The sequence below is a fragment of the Bacillus rossius genome, chromosome 5 (assembly GCF_032445375.1).
Source record: "Bacillus rossius redtenbacheri isolate Brsri chromosome 5, Brsri_v3, whole genome shotgun sequence".
Lineage (NCBI taxonomy): Eukaryota > Metazoa > Arthropoda > Insecta > Phasmatodea > Bacillidae > Bacillus > Bacillus rossius.
Genome location: NC_086333.1, coordinates 67685401 through 67706222, shown reverse-complemented (window position 1 = coordinate 67706222; position 20822 = coordinate 67685401). Strand labels below are relative to the sequence as shown.

General features: G+C 37.2%; 1 protein-coding gene across 1 annotated transcript; it reads left to right on the top strand.

Annotated features, from left to right (window-relative positions):
* The first annotated feature begins 4237 nt into the window (after positions 1-4237).
* Positions 4238-14419, top strand: LOC134531953 (pseudouridine-5'-phosphatase-like). Its single transcript, XM_063368044.1, has 4 exons — positions 4238-4455; positions 9599-9817; positions 12267-12499; positions 14090-14419. The coding sequence occupies exons 1-4, from the start codon at positions 4401-4403 to the stop codon at positions 14258-14260; spliced, it is 678 nt and encodes a 225-aa protein (XP_063224114.1). The 5' UTR covers positions 4238-4400; the 3' UTR covers positions 14261-14419.
* Positions 14420-20822: the final 6403 nt, after the last annotated feature.

Here is a 20822-nt window from a genome sequence, read left to right as displayed (position 1 = left end):
GCACAAAGTAATATTAGATTAAGACATTAAGAATTTTCTTAAGCAAATTCTTTAAAGCTGCACAAACTGTCTCGTCTACTCTGTGTACAATCTCGTCTATCCTGGTTCCAACTGGTTCGCTGATCTCAGGCACAGGAACACAGGTATCTGACTGGTCTTTTTTTTTTTTTTTTTTTTTTTTTTGCGATATCAAGTTCGGTGAGACATGAACGACGACGTCTGCAATCACGATTGCACCTGGGCTTTGACTCGGTGCTTGTTAGGTCAGGATCACTGACTGAATTACGATGAGATGCATGTCGTTTCAATGTCTGTGTAGATGCATTGCAGGTCGCAACAGGTTGCAACACATCCGGATCCAGGTTTGGTGTGACACGTGCAGACAAAGCGACTAATTATTTCTTCGATGATGGCTGGAGGGATCGTGTGCAGTCTCATGTGATAGACGACACATTTTCCAGGTTCGCAGCATCTAGAAGCTGCTAAGTCTATTTGTAGGACACAGGAAAGTGCGAAAACCGCCAGTGCTGAGCGCCTTCATCACAGATTTCCATATATGTGAGCAGATATCCGACATCCCAATAGCTGTACTCGAAGCTAGATCTTACGCTCACGTACATGTTGGCAGGATAAAACGAAAACATATTCTCGCAGGTCGGACAACAACTGAATGTACGAACCGATGCACAACTTTTATACATGCAGACTCTACTTATACTGCAAGTGCCATTTCCAAATTAGCTGCGAGCTTGTGCAGACACATACTCGTTCAAACTTGTCGTATGACTGTTCGCCATACATTGCACTAAGCTTTCGCAGGAAAGAACAGCCATATTAAGCCTGCAGGTCTACAATTTTGGTGGCTCCATCCAAAAGCTTGCACAGCCATTTTTTCTGCTAAGGTCTGGAGACATAAATGATGCCCCACGGATACTGCAATAGCAATACCTTCGTTCTACTCCAATGTTTACTTGAATGTTTACTTTTTTTGTCCATTAGTTTCCTGGGATACAGAGGCCTGAAGGTGCGAGTTTGAATCCTGCCATCATCCTCGTACGTGATGGCAATTTCCTTTAGAATGAATCCTTTTTGGCTCAGAAAACCTTACAGGTAGCAGTACATCTTGATGCTAGCAATGCTTGACTGTAACTAAATTAATTTCGCAAAATGCACTGCTATTTATGAAAGAATATTCTCAAGCTTGTCTCAGCAGTTGCACGATGCAAGTCAATCGTGAAGTATCAGACATATGTTTAATGGAATATTTCTGCTTGTTCATATCTCGATTCTACAGTCGATGATGTTTTAATTTATTCGAACTTCCTGTTTGGAAATGCCAAACACAATTAACAGAGCCCTGTTCTTGAAACTGTCGGGACTCAGTATCGATGATGGAAAGCCTTCTTTTCACAGACGAGAGAGCCAAATGCCCGATCGTGCATCTTCGTTTTTTTTTTTGTTCATTGTAACTCATGATAACTAATGGTCAATTAGATTAGGTTAGCTACATTATAAATACTTTTAAAAATTGTGGACGGTTGATTTGGTTAGAATAGCTACATTCAGTAGCGTAGCCAGGATTTGTGTATGGGGGGGGGGGGGTTAAGAAGCATGGTCCCTCCCCTATTAAAGTTGATGTCGTCCGAACGAAGGCCACCCTAAAGCCCGACCTGCAACCGCCAGTATTCGGCCCCGCTAACGGAACGCGCCCCTAGCCACGGGCCACCCGAGTCAGGCGAGCCACCAGCAGACAAGGTCGAACCCGGCCCCATAATAAACAGACCGACATTACAGTCGACCACTTTGATAAAACACACACAGAATATAAACAACATTACGTATAAGTTAAACGTTCGCTTAATGAAAGTGCGACGTAGGAGTGCCCGGGCACTCACGTGTGAAAATGTGTCGATACGTGTGTGAGTGTTCCCCTGGCGGCCTTCTGCCTAGATTAGTTAAGTATTTCATGTGACATAATTATTAACCCCCTGTGTTTCGTTATTACCCCCCACCGGAGAAGTCCGGCAAGAGACAAACTGTCTCTGGTGTGACGTATAGTTTAAAAGCCATAATTCGTAAACATACTAACTCTAAATTGTAGAAGGGATGAGTAATGTTAATTTAGCCTTAATAATTAATGCAGGAATTTAGCGCCCTTAAAATCTCTTGTTAACTTGTTAAATTGGAAAATAACATAATGAGGTCAACCCTGGCGCGAGGGACACCGAGCCTCGGCCGGACGCCATGACACAACAGCAGTACAGCGCGACTCGTGGACCGGGGCGGACGCACGTCCCACGGAGAGACATCATCCATTGTCTGCATTGAACTCACTTCTGGTAATTATGGTCACTTCCTCGAAACCTCTTTTTATTAATCTCTCCGTGCGCATCCGGTCCACATTTTCGGTCCAGGACTTAATCCGGCCGCGTAAATTTTAAAACCCCCTGCAACCACACTTGGTCCGCGGGGTAGTTTTCAGTATACGGCACGGGCCGCCTCCCGAACCACAGAACTTGAATTACAGCCAGTCGCCCCGGCGCTGACAACACCCCATATGGGAACTTGGACAAATTTAGCTGCGGTCCACGCTCCACTACAGTGGACGCGAACATCGCCTCGAGACATAGATATACGGGATTGGCCGCCTCCAATCGTCCTCACCCCCCTTTTGTGTAACCATGCTTAGAACTGCCTAGTGCCATGCTAGTACGTAACATTTTAGTAATTTTGTGCGATGCCTTGAACCTGGAACATTCTTGAGTAAACTTGTGCAACGCGCCACCACGTAAATTTTTTGTAAACTTGTGCCACACCTTCATTACGAAACTTTTCAGAATAACTTTGTGTAATTGTGTAACTTATGTATTGTGTGACGTCACCCTCTGTACGACGTGGTGTGTAATCCACGGTATTACACCAAGCCCACAGTCGCATGAATAAACGACGCACGTCATTTGCCGCATTAATTCAGTTCCTAATCAATTAACCATACAACTCCCAACCACCACCAAGTAGGGAATCCCTCATATCCCACGCAACACCGCCGACGGTCCTAGTGGGCCACGCGGGGCAACCGACCCCACGATCACCTATCGACGAGAAACAGAGCTAGTCTGGCACCCACCCAGAAACACTACATCGACAACAGCCATTTCCGCTAGGAGCCGCACCGGGACTCGAGCCCGAGACCCCGGATGTCGGCAAAGTGGGGGGTCCGGGGGTCCCGTCCCCCCCGGAAAAATTCGGATTTGAAGGTTTTAAATAGTGCTATTTGAGCAGTTTTCGGTACTTAACTTTAAATATTGTAATGGTAAAATTATTATTATTTTTTTAATAAAAAAAATTGTTTGAGTGATGCAGTAAGAAATTAATTAAAGATATTTTAATCAATCCAAGTGCCTTGTCCAAGTCCACTCAAAACCATAAATCTTGCTCGAAGCGTGACAATACAAAATAAAAAGAATAAAAATGGTTTGGTTTTGGCAGAATTGGCCTATTCCTGGAAACAATTAGCTTTAGCTTGAAGAGTTACCCAGTCACCACCTGCTTATAATTACCGTGCTGGTTAAATACAATAGGTGTAACATATTTGAAAACTTGGGACCCGTCATGGCGTCACAACCTTATAGCTTCTGCTCGTGACAGGGGTAGGGGAAGGGCAGGAAAATCGGTAGGGCTCGCTTACTCTTCCCCTCCAGTGCAGTCGCCGGTGATAGCAGTAAGACACCCAGGCTTTTAGCTAACCTGCTTTCAGATGAGAAAAAAAATTACGGCTAAGGGGGGGAGGGGGTTAGAACCCCTAACCCCACCCCCCTCGGTTATGCCCCTGGCTACATTAAAGATACTGTGAAATCATGTAAACAAAAAAGCGAGCATGAACTTCGGGGAACTTCGGGTGTGTTTCTCTCATTTGTGAAATGAAGGCTTCCCATTGGTGACTGTACGCGATCATAGAATGCTTGCTGAAACTTGACATACATTTGATATGCGAGAAAAATCTTCCATTTTCAAAATTCATGTTCATGTCAACATACTGATAGTTTTCGTTGTTTAAAAATATTTTTACATTATATATTTGACAGTTATCGAACACGGAGTATGCTCTGTTTGGGCAGAAGAATAAGGAAATGTAAACACTCATAATTTATATTGCAAGTGACAAACGAAGTTCAAGAGAAAATTTTATGGGTTTTTAATCGACATCTAGGGGGATTTGAAGTTGGTTCGAGGGGGAACACTCTGTAGGAGTTGGCATCACTGGTATGGTGTAATATCTTAGGTTGTATTCAAGTGCGTGTTCTCTTTCTGTGTGTTCTGTGGTGGTTTTTCCGGTTGATTATATCGTAGAGTATTTGATTTGAAATTTGAAAGTATTGATAAGAAGTTATTTTATACAAATGTCGTATCGACCAGTAACGCATGTAATTTTTGACTGCGATGGTCTGCTGCTGGGTATGTTCAAGAGTATTTAATTTACGGATTGTCATTTTGTTTAGTTCAAACTTGATGTTAGAAAATACAATGAAAAAATCACATTAATGACTTACGTACTTTATTAGACAAGGTGTCTAAAATTAATTTAATAATAAAATATTTTATATGGATGGAAACATTTTCTCCAGTATCTGATGTAATCAATGTAAACGTGACAAGAAGTTACAAAATTACTGCCTTACATTGCAAAAGTAGAGAATCAATGTGAAGACATTTAGGTACTTCAGTAGAGAAACTATTTGTTATTGATAAATAATGGGTTTAAAATTTGAAGTTCTTTAAGATTTGTTGCCTACAATATTTAATGTGTTACCTCATACTTGCTCTGGCTATGTTACCATAGTAAGTACGTAACTGATTTCTTGAGCTTGTAGCCTTAATTAAAAAAAGATTGAGAACAAATTTTTTTTTTTTAAATCCCTTATTTACAACAAGTTGTTCCTAGAGAAGAATAGTGTCAGCACCATAGATCAGAAATATTGGGAAACGAATCTACCAAGGCCTTGTAAGAAACAATCCTAAGCATTTGTATGGAGTGATTTTGAGAAACCATGGCCAACTGAAAATATGATGGCTGGTTTGGGATTCGAACCTTAGTTCTCTCGAAGGTGGACACAGCATCTTATCAATATGCCACTGTAGGTACTCCATAGAAATTTTGAGGATCTGTGAATCAGCCCTATTATTTAGTTCAATAATGTAAAAATATGCTCACTTGTAAACATTTTCTCCTTGTGCACTTGATCCGTTCTCCAGTGGATGTGAACATGAACCATTTGCTGTACCTTGTCTACAATGGGTGCTACATATGTTTCTGGACGTAACAGGAAAATGATAAATGATAAGGCCTAATGACTGCTTGCATATAAGCTAGACATAGCTTAACAAGGTAATTCTGCTGGATCAAACACTGGTGCCTGCAATGCATCCTGCCCCCCCCCCCCCCCCCTTATAATTAAAGATGTTTCATTTTGTTAACCCCCCCCCCCCCCCCGCAATAATTACCATGAAAAATTAAATAAATAAAATGTGTGGTATGAATTATGGGTAAATATGTACAGTCGCGGTAGATGCCAAAAAAAATGCTAAAAATCTGAAAATACTTTTATTCTGTGCCCTTTCACTTCCTCTTTTCAAATCAACCGGCGGAGGTAAGAAATTCCAAATACTTTAGGAGATATCGAATTTTTAAATTTCATCATATGTAGAGTCGCGGTAAATGCCAAAAAAAAATGCTAAAAATCTGAAAATACTTTTATTCTGTGCTCTTTCACTTCCTCTTTTCAAATCAACCGGCGGAGGTAAGAAATTCCAAATACTTTAGGAGATATCGAATTTTTTAATTTTCATCACAATACCTGCGTAGTATGCGGCGATCACCATTGTTTCTTGTCATAGATAATAAGGTTTCTTGTTTACGAGTATCATGTTTCTTATTGGACAATTTTGTCACATGACTGTTCCGTGATTGGCTAGTATTCAAATTAACCAATAGGTGATTATTTATTCCGTGATTGGTCAGTATTCAAATGAACCAATACGTGATGATTTATTCATTTATTGTTCAATACGATGTTTAATTAATCGGTCAACTTCTGCCGTGAACGACTACATCATTTACTTATAGTGGCAAAGGAAATGTACCCGCCTCCAACTTAGGTGAGTTTTTAACGTTTCTAATTTTAAAGTATTATTTTTTTATTTGGATATTGTTGCGCAAGTAATAAGTAAAAAAAAATTACGTGAGTTGTTAATGTTCATCATTTGTCCGGGTTTTGTTAGGTCAGGTCAGTTACATTATAAATAATTTAAAACTAAAGAACCATTAAATTTAATTCACATTATTTTTAATGTCCGCTTAGTTTGAAAGTATTTATAATGTAACTGACCTGACCTAATCGACCATTTTATTTATTACGCATTCACTAACACACGTCAAAATAAAAAATGGCGACGTCCGAAGGGTTAAGCGGGCATTGTATTGCTAAATTAAAAAATTCGATATCTCATAAAGTATTTGGAATTTCTTATCTCCGCCGGTTGATTTGAAAAGAGGAAGTGAAAGAGCATAGAATAAAAGTATTTTCGGATTGTTAGCATTTTTTCCAGCATGAATACGCAGGTATTGTGATGAAAATTAAAAAATTCAATATCTCCGAAAGTAGTTGGAATTTCTTATCTCCGCCGGTTGATTTGAAAAGAGGAAGTGAAAGAGCACAGAATAAAAGTGTTTTCGGATTTTTAGCATTTTTTTTGGCATCTACCGCGACTGTGAATATTTACCGAATTATGATAAATGTTAATATTGAGTACACTGCTGTGCTAATTTAAACCTTTTGGCAGATGATAAAGAGGAGAGGTCGAGAAATAAGACTTAGCCTTGATGCTATTAGTAAAGGAGGCAGGTGTAAGCATACGTCATGTTTTCATCTACGCATGACGTCACCGCCGAACTTTGACCGGCTGCACAACACTAAAAACGGCTAATGTATGGAATAATGTTTTACATCACACAGTTAGATACTGCAAATGGGATCTTCATATTTTCAGTGGGTTGTAAACCCATTTTGATACAGACTCAGTGCTCAGAAGTTGAATGATACCAAGAAGTGGTTCTAGACCCACTTCGCATAAAGTTGATGCCTCAGCGATCGCGTCCACCACGGACTCATTGTTTTCTAACCCTCTTTCAGTTTCGTAGAGGTCAAGTTTTAAAATCTTTCAAATGCTATTTTTGCCAAAAGTGTTTTGTTACCTACCGAGTGTTGAAACTAATCATATAGGCCTACTGTGTTTTTTTTAATGTTTTAAAAATATTTTTTTTAAGTAAATATCTTGTAAGCCTACATAAAAAAAAATCAAAAAACCATCCCAAATTAAATGCATATAAAAAAGTACTTCATTTAAAAGTAATTTAATAAAAATCATCGAAACAAATAAAACATTAAAAAATAACCTTAAAATATATAACAGGAGAAATAGCCATCTCAAGATAGTAGTTTAAGAAGTTATTGTTTCAGATATTTGAACTAAATATTTAATCATAGGCTGGGTACTTTAATACACAGGTTTAGTCAGATAGAAGGAAATTTATTTACTACTATGTACTTTTGATTAATAATTTCTTTTGGTCTATTTTGTAATTCTTAACATTTATTCATATAAAAAGTTAATTCTGCTTTTATAAAACTGCTATCAGGGGTATTAGAAAATATAGGTGTCAAAATTTATATAATTTACTTCCAATGCATATAAAATACTAGCTGTAGTACCCATGTGGTATGGGTAAGATTTCCACTTCGTCGCAAAGCATTCTCATACAATCTGGCTTATTAGTTTATATCAATATGAAAATAACTATAGAAAAAAAATATTCAAGCATTATCGAATTTATTATAAAAATTAAAACTAAATAATGAAAACAAAAAAGTTTACTAAAAAAGTTAACGTAGGCAGTAGGTTAATTCCTAATATCCCTAACGCAGCCTCTGTTACTGTGTGTTACCTTTGTAAATTGATTTTAACTGCTATTTGCAAAGAGATGGTGGTTTTTTATGGGATAAAATTTTCTGTGTGTTTTAATCAAATATGTCTGCTACCTCTATATAAAATTTTATGAAAGTTCAATAGTAAAAAGTGTCACAAGCATTCAGATGTGCAAAATTTTACTTTTATACCCTACATAGTAGTGTATAGGATTTGTTAATCCAGTGTTTGGGCTGCCGCTGTTTCAGATTTAATCCAAATATGTTGAGTAGTAAATATATGATTCAGCTTTATATGTTTGTCCATTGATGGTTCAAAATCACCAATAATTAAAAATAACATCATTCAAAATCACGGATAATCTGCTCTTACTTTGGGTACTTTATGAATTCAGACAAAAACATATACATTGTTATGCAAAATAATTATTTTAAAGGGTTAGTCCTTTAAAGACATTTCAGATAATTAAAATTTATAACCCATCTTTACCAAAGTAAGTTAAGTCATTGTTAACTTTCATCGAGCGGCCAACACAAAATTTACTTACAATACAGTAGAGGACCGACTATCCTAAACAATTTGAGACTGTTGGTGGTAGGATACAATTTTTTGGATAACCAATAATTTATAAAAAAAAAAAAACACATGTACCAGTGTTATAAGAACAAAGAAACACTGATACTAAACACAAAACTGTAAATTTTTTGTGCCAAATGTCTTTTAAATATATACATTAACATAAAGTAGTGATAGTACATTAAAGACAGCACATATATTTTGGGGGAAAAGGTCTAAAAAAAAATTTTTGCTTCAAAGCTGAGTTTTTATTTTTTGTCTGTATATTTCGCTCTAGCGTCTTTAGCGGAACTACGTGGCATGCAAATTTGAATTTGCAGACTGCAATGCTTTCAGTTAACCTATTTTTCGGTTGATCAGTATTCGGATAATAGATGCCCCACTGTATTTGTTGCAAGAAAATTAGTAAATATATTGTTTGAATATCAACTTGTTTAATTATTATTTACATGTTCAACAAGCAAACTGATACCACAGAAGGACTAATTCAACGTCTATATTATCATCTTTATCCATAGCAAAATTTATAACTCTTATCAAGAATGTAGCCTATCACATTCAAATTTTAATTTAATCCAGTATTTACCAGATATTAATTCTATTGACAGTACTGATTGCTCCAATGATGTAAGTTGTTATTATATATATATATATATATATATATATATATATATATATATATATATTTATTTATTTATTTATTTATTTATTTATTTTTTTCACTACATTTATTTTCTAGATCTACTGCTGGATAAAGTTTTTCATTAACTGTGTGTGAACAGCACCGCTAATCAAATATATTATCATTTTACTATCGGTTATGAGCAATTCACGAAAATTAAATTATTTTCATGTTTCATAAATGAAATAAAGTTATGAACAGAGTTAATGCAGAAATTGTATTTTTTTTTATGTGTATAGTTTTCAGTGCAAGTTTATTTTTTAAGTCTTAATGCACGAGTACTGTGATAATTCATGTTGATGAGAACCTGAAATGGGCTACTTACAGATGTTCTAATATTCCTTTCCGTTTTATCAGATACTGAAACCATTTATGAAAAAGTGTACACGGATCTGGCAGCGGAGCATGGAAAATACTTTGATTTTGGTTTGAGGATGAAAATCCTTGGCCTCACACGCTTGACGTCTTGCAAAACGATTGTCGAAGAGCTGAAGTTGCCCATGACACCTGAAGAGGTGGTGGAGTACCAGGTGGAGAAAGAAAAAGAGCTGCTGCCTGGAGTTCGTATGATGCCAGGTACCTACTGGTGTGGTTTGTTTGGTTCAGGTGTAGAGCAGAGTCTCGACTCGTTCGAAACAACTCAGCCTACCGTCACGATACGGTGTGGCGACACGCAACGCACTGCAAAGTGATGATGCAACTGTGGGATAGCATGCTGAGCAAGAATATCTGCGCTCCGTGTCACGATACACGGGCCAGGGGCGCAAATCTGTGGGATTCTCAGTGTGGTCCTGCGTGGTCCGAAAGTTTTGCGTGTGGGCTTTAACAGACACGTCATTTGTGTAGGCTACCGCCCATATTTTGACCTGTGTGCATACAATAAGCAGAAAATTTCAAAATATACAGTAAGTTTTCCACAAAACATAGTTTTGACATTTACGTTTTTCAACATAATTTCACAGTCACGATTTCGAAAGCACAAGCTGGCCCCCTCAGTGAAGGGGCTTCTTGGTTCCTAATCCCCTGCCTCCCCGCCCTTCTCGCTAAATCTACGTCCATGCAGTGAGCACCGCACGGTTGAGGCATTAAACAGTGAGTGGGATAAAACATGGGACACTTGCCTAACACAAGGGTCGAAACAGAACACATTATGAGTATCAACACGCACTGACACCTCAGTGCATCGACACATAAACACACTGGCCATCTGTATTCAGGATGCATTTAAGTGTGTTACACAGAGAGCACAATTCCCACTTCCTTTTCCCCCCCAATGCAATTAATTCTAATAAATACCACATTTAACTACTAAAGCCAGTTTTATAAATAAAAATTACTGTTTACAATGGTTGTTTCTTCTTAAAAGATCTCAAATTTACAAATATAATAGATTAAAATTAAAGAATTGCAGTTTAAATTTAAATGTTTTTTTTTATATAAAAAATTCAGGGTAACGTGAGCACTATATAGATATAATGCTTTCATTATGGGGAAAAAAAGGGAGGGGGGGTGGAGGATTTAATAAATGGCTGGATTATAATATAGAACAAATTAGTAAGACACTCTGCCCCTACTTTGAAAGTGTTATAAAAATGCCAGTAGTTAACGTAGAAAGTTTTCGGTATGTACAATGAAAGGTCTAGAATCTGGTATGTTCGTTACCATGGCCTTGCCGGACTAGTGATTGTGTTAAATTATTGAATGTCAATATAGTTTTAGCTGGGAAAGAAAGAAACATTAATATACAGCACAATGGTATTTACGACACGTTTACATTATCCAGGGCTGCACCATCACTAAGCCCAATGGAGCTCACCAGCCTCCAACCATCCCACTCATTTCTTAAAATCTCCAGCAAATTTCGTGTACACAATACCGCGTGTCTAGCTCACTAAATTTTAAATAATGTTTTTTTTTTTTTACTTGTCAGTTTAATGAGTTATATCGTACAGGTTCATACAATATTTTTCTAAGGGCATTTATGTGTTTTTTTATGCCAGTTGCATGATTTCGAATGCAGTTAAAGATCTTTATTAATTATAAACAGCTTTCTTTCATCCTTGTAATCTACTTAAGGTGGTAAACTGTTTAACTAATTAAAAGGTAATCCATGTGATGGAATTCGGAAACAAATGTGAATGACTTGTTCATTTGCGTGGGCGGCTTGAACTTCACGTAAATTTATTTAATGCCACAGGTTTTTTTTATCACCTTAAGTATTAATTTCTAACATGATTGTACCATCGCCTTGTGTAATAAGTTTCTGCTGAAGCTCGTGTCCATTTGTTTGACCACGTGGTAACTAAATCGGGAGAGCGAGCCCATAGCCCCCTGGTATTTAACACCCAACAGTGTGCCCAACGCTTAGAGTGGGCCAGATCATTTCAAGTCTTGTCCTCACACTGGCGATGTCACTCCTTGAGATACTATTCACTGGGTCCACGCACCCCTTGTGTAGTGGCGCACATGGTATTTTGACATGCCGCATAAACCCCAACTTAAATCAAAGATTAAATAAACTGTAGAAGGGAAAATACAGATGAATGTTACTGTTAAAAAAAAAATATTTGATATCACATTGCCTTCATAATTCAGATCTCTTCAAAAAATCACTAGTGAAGTGTACACACTTGAAATGTCTTGTAGGAAGCATAAAGCATTTTTTCCGGGATTCTTGGTCTTATAGTAAATGTAAAACATGCTTGGCTAGTTGGTCTTTTTGCTTGTAATAGATTATATCCATACTGTAGGTCTGGCAGTTTGGAGTCTCTTGTTTTGCCTGCTTGAAATAGGTAATATTTGTTTAAAAGGAATGCCAAGTATCGAAATAGAAGACCTAGTGGTAACGTGTCATTGTAAAGAGCTTATCTAATACAAAATTATGCAGTTTTAATAGATAAAAATCATAATAGTCTCACCTTATCTTGAACTGAGTGTGCAGTTTTTTGCAATAGTCACTTCACTACCACGAGTCCAGGAACCCAGTGTTTTGCTTGGAGAAGGCGGTGGTGCGGTGATGATGCAGGAGTGGAGCGGCTGGTGAGGCACCTCGTGTTGCACAAAATCCCCATCGCCATAGCGACGAGCAGCACCATGGAGGCCATGGAGATGAAGATGTCCTCCCACAGGGACCTGTGGGGTCAGTTCAGCCACACCGTGGCCGGGGGCTCCGACCCGGAGGTGAAGAGGGGCAAGCCAGCTCCCGACATCTTCCTGGTCTGTGCGTCCAAGTTCTCGACCCAACCCAAGCCGGAGGAGGTTAGTGCTAGAGTGTTCCTGAAGTGCCTGCATCTTCGAACACTTATTTTCAGTCAGGTTTGTCATATTTAAATTCCTGTTCCAATCCTTTGTCGAGTCTAGCTCATCAATTCCACGAATCTGTGATATTTTTCAATGCAGTGAGATTCAAGGGACTCACAAGCCAGTTTCGACAAAGGATAGAAACAGGAAATTAAAGATTAGAACCTGGCTCGAAATAGCGGTACAAAGAGTTTATCATTTTAAAACTGTTTCAGTGTTGATTCCAAAGTGTAAGTTCAGTTGACTGTAAGCTAATAAATATAATTCAATCCTAAATGCCACGTTAAAAGTGTTAAAATTTTACTGGTAAGATATTAAAATTTGTTAAATTATTTTTTTGTGTACAAGTTAGAATAAAAATTATGAAGGGACCAAGATGGTTCAATGGTCAGATCACTTGCTTCCCACCAAGACAGTCCAGTTTCAGGCTCTGACTGAGACACGACTGGATTTTTCACTGGTGGGAAACGTGGCGTGCAATTAAGTGATCTGATGGGCCTACTCCAGGTTCTTCTGCCAATTCATTCCATCAATGTTCCATTCTTATCTCATTGTGTAGACAACCTTCAAGATGGTGTACTCTTGGCAATAGACTGCAGGGTGTCTGCATGTCACAAAAATCATGAGTCACGAGAAAGTCTGAAAATAAATAATAATGATGTGTGACGTCACAAAACTTCAATTTACAGAAGCCTTTTGCTAGCTTGCATTTTTTTTATACTTCACTTTAGTTTATACTCATACAATAAATATAAATAGTTGAGACAGTCCACTTAAATCATGTGGAAAGGTTTTAGCTTCCTGTGAATAAACCTTGTCTATCCGGACAAAAGGTAATCAGTACAATCAAAAATCCGTATAAACCTTGGTAATATGGGTAATAAACAAAATGTAATCCTTAAATAAGTAGACTTAGAGTTTATTATGATAAAAAACTAAGTTTTGAAACAAAAGTACATAGTGTACATGCCCTATATTGTTTATAAGACATTACAAAATATATAAAAATAAATTTTCACATCATTTCTTAACAAAGAATTCATCCACTCTCTTTTGTTTCAAACATGTATGGTGTTTGAATGAAGCACGGTAATGCAAACACTTTATCATCAGTAGTTAAAATCTGCAAGTATATGTGTGTTTTAAAAATGTACCAACGTAATATGTAAAAATGTGTTACTACATAATAAGAGTTGCAAGATTAAAAAAAAAAGATTATTTTTTTCCAATCCCTTTAGTCCATACATATTGGTACAAACTTCTAACTCAGCTAATTAATTACATTAATTGATTTTAATATATTCAAAAAATATGTTTTTGTAATTCAAGTTAAGAATTGATTAATAATGCTGACTAAATTGCGTGTTTTTAGTTGCATGTGGTGCTTTATGGTGTACTAACAAGCATAATGCTTGTTACATGTTGCATTGACATTCTCTTTGGTGTTATTTCAGTTTTATCACAATTCACCGTATGATCTTGTCCCTATCAATTATTACGTGATGAAGAAAGGGGTTAACTTGTACTGTCTTTGTTGTTCTGTTGTAGTGCCTTGTTTTTGAGGATGCTCTTAACGGTGTGGAAGGAGCGTTGGCTGCTGGCATGCAAGTTGTCATGGTTCCGGATCCCAGAGTTCCTAGAGAAGGCCTGCCTGCCACGCAGGTCATTTCATCCCTGCAGGAGTTCCAGCCAGAATTGTTTGGCCTCCCACCATTCTGATTAGGTTGCTTGTGCATATATGTGTATATATATACATAACATTGTAGTAAAAATCTGTTGTAATATATAACATGAGTAGGAAAAACTAATACTGTAATAAATATTGTATATAATTGTTATCTGTATATACAGTCCGTATTTAAAGATCATGAGGCACTACCAACTGTTTCTAATTGGCTGCTAACAACCCTTCAAAAACTAAAGTATTGCTTAACAATTTCTGCTGGTGGTACGTAGAACATTCATTAATAACAATTCTCTTGCCATGGCACAGTTTAAAGGGCCTCCCTAGTAAAAATGTTCAGTGCGCTGGGCTACTGGCTACATGAATGGGCAGAGCGAAATATCTGAGCTGCTCGGGGGGAAGGGTATGGAAGGGTGGAGGGGAAGGCTCTTTTGTCATTGTATCTGCTGGAGCCCAGTTGCTGTGTTACCTGCGAACAAGGTCACGGCAAGGCGGGGTACTGCCTACCGCTACGTACACCAACAGGATCAAATTGTATCGCATTGCTTGCTTTTTAACAGTGTTTATTAATTCCAAAAATAAGGTTAGTGTTGCGCTCCAGACTATATCCATGAGTTGCAAACAACTTTAATTTGTGTTTAAATAGTGGTTTTTTTTATTATTATTCACATAGTTCATAATTTAAGAGATTTACATTTATTAAAAAAAATATCATCACCAAAAATCAACAAATAGCTCGCGGTTTAAGAACATCAAAGTCTACTTATTAAAGTTTATTAAATCACAAAAAATTTTCCAATGTTTTTACTTTTGATATAACATTTAAGTGATAAGTGATGAATGAAGTACAGTCAAACCTCTCTGAAACGACCCCTCACGGTTCCCAGGAATAGGCTCGTAATAGAGGGGGGTCGTAATAGATGTTTTCCGAAATTTTGAGTTGATTTAAACCCCCCCCCTTTTCCTCTCCTTTTCACAAACCGCTACTCGCTAAGAAACCAGCCGTACAATGGCAGGATGCTGTCACTCACAATGCTAGACGGCTTTGCTTTAAACCCACTTCAACCTTCATGACAAGTCCGTCGCCCTACAGGCCACCTCTAAAGAAAATATGTCAATAGACAGTTTATTTTTACTGGTTAGTTTACATGTACGTTTTCTGCTTGCTGTAGTTAAATACACTAGAACCCCGATGTCACGAACCCCGGATTTAACGAAGCAGTGATTTTACGAATACATTCTCGGGAACTGTCAAAAAATTGGACATTTTGACCAAAATGTGAAAATCATAATAAAAAAAAACGAAAAGAAAGATCATTAAAATCTGTTAATTTTAACACACAGCATATTTTTGTGTCGGCTTTAATACTTCCAATAATGTTCATGTAAGAATAACAAAAAAATAATGGGACATTTCCTTTAAAAATACGGCAGCAGTAGCTTGTGCAACGTAAGTGGGAGCGCGGGAATATCGTCTAGACAGGCTGGCGGCAGCACAAGCGGCGGATGCATGATGTCATACGGCTTACCTCTCCTTCCCTTGTCCAGACTTCAAGGTTCATCCCTCCCAGGCATACAAACTATCGTGTCTCCCCCTCCTCCCTCAACGTCTTTTGGAATGTGAAACTGTCAACATCCTTCCTCCCCTTCACCAAACAGCGTGCGACGAAATCAAGTTTGTATAGTCCATTTCTGGTAAAATGAAAAATTTTTAAGGGCCCCCACGACAGCCATTTACCGTTAATTGTTTTGATACGACTTGTTTGTTAGTTATACAACATTATTTCTGCTGGAAAATCACTGAAACTTCAAAATTTCTTTAATGGAAAAATTTAGCAGCGCCGTAAAAGTATTTATTTTTGCCGCAAATGAACTATACTCGCCCTTCCTGCGGGACAACATTCTCGGCACGTGACGCGTGACAACTACAGTCGTGTCCCGCGCACAGCCACGAAAAACCTACGCGATTCCAAACTACACTAGATATCCGACTGGAGTCTGTTTACGAAAAGCATTTAATAATTTGTTAATGTCCAACTGGTTCTATTAAGATAAAATGGCTAAAAGACTTGTTTTCGAAGTTTTAGGTGTAAAAAACCCGTTACAAATATCTTGAAAGTATCGGAGGGAAATGCATTACACCTTTATCTTTATTTTTCCGCCATATAATGTTACGGTCACCGCTCAAATTTCACAGTTATCTGACGGGAACGAGATGACTGCGTGCCAGTTCAGAGCCTTGCGCTTAGAGGTTTTACCGCTCTAGAACTACCATTGAGCGTCACTTATCATCCCACTTCACTAACACACACGCTGACCAGACGGCGCCCTAAAGCTGATTAGAGCAAGCATGTAGAAATGCAAGGCAGGAAATTTTTCCAGCTTATCAACCAGGACGCAGGCAATTCTTGACTATCAAGCTTTTCACATTAAAATATGAGAGACTTGTATTGTGTAATTTCGGTGTTATTTAGCGGTTTTTCTTAAAAATATCTTTTTTCGCATTTTCCATATAAATTCGCGGAAAATTTCGCGATTTCGCGATTCACCATATAATCGTGGCCCTAGTTATTGCTCGCGCGAGAGGCGAGACGTGGAATGTTAGAAGAAAGATAAATGCGGGGTAGACAGACGGCAGCCAGTGTGTTACCTGCGCGGGGAATAAGTGGCGTAGCCTTTTTTTTATGCTGGGTGAAGCGACCTTTTTCTATCAACCCACGGGAAAAGATAATTGCTTGAGCTGTCAAAATAAACATCGCTGCAGCAGTTGAAACTTATTTTCTGTCTGATTTTCTTCGGATTTTCGGCAATTTTTTTCACGGTTCCTCAAAATCGGGTTGTAATAGAGAGGTGGTCGCAATAAATTGGGTCGCAACAAAAAGGTTTTACTGTAATGAAAAACCAGATACCCAGGCCAAATTTCCTGCGCAAGTACGCATAGTGCAGGAATAACTCGGGCTGAGATTTGCGATGTAGTCGCAAAGTGCAATATTCTCATAAGTGATGAGGTTTCTTTAATTAATGACAGGTGATTAAATAAATAACAATGTTTGGGATCTATGTCTGGCGAATGAATACACACTGCAAAGGCTGATGAACACACCTACAATTCTCTATAACCATGCCACAATTCTCTTTAACCGCGCTGGCTGCTATTGACCCATTGACCTTAGAGTCGTTCCCTTCGCTGTACTAACACTCACCGCTGTAGTGTTCATTGTATGTACACGCTAAAAGCAGACGGGTGTCGATGTGGCATAGTGGCCTGTGCGACAGAGAAGCACCGACGCTTGGTGTCAAGGTAATGGCGCTAGGAATGGCTAGTACACCTCATTCCCAAACACACAAAAAAAGACTAAATAGAAAAATCTTATATTTGGATAATATTTAATGGTGAGTAATAAAACATAGTTAATTACTTATGTGGCTTACAACCATACCCATCTAAAACTTGTATTACGTGCATGTTGAGGCAAGTTCAGTTTCATCAAGACTTGTGATCCTGATAAAGTTTGGTGCAGATAATTGGGACACTAATGTAATAGAAAATTTTTTAATATTAATTAGCAAAACCATTGTTGAAATATAATTCCCAAGTTGGCTTAAAAATTTTGTTTTAAAGATTGTGTTTATTTTCTGGGGGAGCATGTCCTAACCTACATTTTACTCTGGGACTATTCGTTACTCTCCCTGGGTAATATTAGAGCCTCAAAAATTCTAGGGTAGCCATTGGTCAGTGGCATAATTGTCCTATACTGAAATAGTAGGGAATACTGGTACAATTGTGGAAGTAAGAAATTACATGAAGTGCCTGTACACTTTTTATTGAGCGTCTGTAGAAGAATGTACTTCAGTGACCACATTAGCAATGATGTCCTGATGTGCTTACCAGTCTGGAGGTCTGACTGAATCATGGGAAAATGTGGTGGACTGCCACAGCTCAACAGCAGAACATTGGCAGAGGGACAGTCGTGTTTAGTTACACTAGAACATCAAAATAATGCCCTGTGGCACCTACATTAGGCTAATGTGAATAGGGTCTATAGGTTTGTGGAACATGAAGTTTATATAATAATGGTAATCTGATTCACACGATGAAATATTGCATAGATTCGTTATTTTCTACAGTTAGAGTGAATTCTATGCACTTTCACCTAACAAAATATGTAGTAACTTTCGAAGTTAGGTATGTATATTCTTTCACGCATCTTCATAACAAATAGAACTGTTGTAAATATTTTACTGTTCTGTATTGAAGAATTCTATGTGTTCTTAAGGTGGGTTTATGATTGAAAATTAAGAATTAAGACTTAAGACTTAGTCGTGTACTTACCATATGACTCTATGTAAACTAGTGGAATGGTTTATGATTGTCGTGTGTGAATTTTGACGGGTCGTGTGCGAACCATATGATGACTTAAGACTTAACAGAAATGGTTATATTTTATATTTTTCGTTAAGACTTAAGGGAAGCGACCAATCACAACAAACCGGAACCTTTCAACCGGAAGTTTATGTCTTATTATTGGACCAAGCGAGGCAGTATTTTGGGTTAGAATTCGTATATTTGTCATTTGTAGTCATCATCCATTTCGCAAAATATATTTCCCATTTGTCAATAACCTATTTCAAACCTGCTTCTCCGTTTCGAACAATGGCCGACCATGTGTTTTGTGCTGTGATTGGTTAGAATTAACGACTTCTATGTCAATCATAAACTGGAAAATATAGTTTTGACTTAATCGTGTGCTCCATGTTAAGTTATAATTCTAAGCTGGGTTTACGATTGATTTCCTTAAGAATTATAACTTAACATCGAGCACACGATTAAGTCAAAACTACATTTTCCAGTTTATGATTGACATACAAGTCGTTAATTCTAACCAATCACAGCACAAAACACATGGTCGGCCATTGTTCGAAATAGAGGTGTAAAAGTAACGAAAAAATGTGTACCCGTATGTATTCGTTACTATAACAATTAGTACTCGTTACTTTCGTATCGTTACTCGTTACTTCTGAGTTCTGATACCGCATAACATGGCACATGCTATGTTATGTAACAGCAATGAATCGAGTCGTATTTCGTACGCGTACAGTATGACGTCGCGTAAATAAAAAAAATATTTGATAATTAACAGCTTTTGTTAACCAAGAAACAATTAAATCTCATTAGAGCGGCTTTATTATAATATATCTTTTAAGATAAGAACATAAAACGTGAAAATACGCGATAATAAAAAAACAAAAACATACATATTTATAATTTGTAAAAAATACTTTCTTACGTTGTTTCTGTTCGAATCTAAAACTTTGTCTACATACACAATACCTTTAATAAACACTAAAAAAACTTGGACGACGAATTTCCAAATTATACTTTTATTAATAAACAAACATCGTTCTTTGTAACGAATAAGCGCGCGCATGCGTAAAACATACGAAAGTTGCGAGTAACGAAATGCATTCGTGTGTAACGTTTCGTTACTCGTTACTAGATGCCGCAACCGTTACTCAGTAACGAATACATACGGTTTGCTACAGCTCTAGTTCGAAATGGAGAAGCAGGTTTGAAATAGGTTATTGACAAATGGGATATCTATTTTTCGAAATGGTTGATGATTACAAATGACAAATATACGAATTCTAACCCAATATACTGCCTCGCTTGGTCCAATAATAAGACATAAACTTCCGGTTGAAAGGTTCCGGTTTGTTGTGATTGGTCGCTTCCCTTAAGTCTTAACGAAAAATATAAAATATAACCATTTCTGTTAAGTCTTAAGTCATCATATGGTTCGCACACGACCCGTCAAAATTCACACACGACAATCATAAACCATTCCACTAGTTTACATAGAGTCATATGGTAAGTACACGACTAAGTCTTAAGTCTTAATTCTTAATTTTCAATCGTAAACCCAGCTTTAGGGCCACTTGTGCTTTTGCGGCACGGATAATTAGTTATGGAGTAAAGAAGTTCAAACTTCTTTATGAAGACTAGTTTTTAAAGAAAAATTTATCTTTAACTAACGCACAACATTTAGTAAGTCATGAAATTATGTATTAGCATATATTTTTTATTTTTTATTTTACAATATTAAAAAGAGTTTTATTTTTGAATGCCCCACTCCTAAATGTTAGAACTGCAGAATCTTATTAAACATCGCAGTAATTTGGTGGTCCCAAAATTTATAGCTTCTTTGCTAAAGCCTTTTGTCATGGTTGATGGATTTAGGACATTATTACGGCAATGAAATCACGGATTTTACTTGATTTGTTTGTAACACCAAAGGTGTTTGATAATTAGTACAAAGCTAAAATATATAAATACATAGACACACACCAGATAAAAATATAACCCATTTTAAGAAATACATTTGTATGTATAGAAGTAATATTAATTTGTTAATACAAATGAATGTGGCATTGTATTTAATATTATTGATTGAAAAGGAACGTTATATAATTTTTATTATAATGCATAACGAACATTTTTTGTTCTATGATTGATACATTTGGAAACTAGACTACGTTTATCTTAACTCCATGACATTTGGGACCATAATAAACTGGAATAAATTTAGTCTTGTTGTG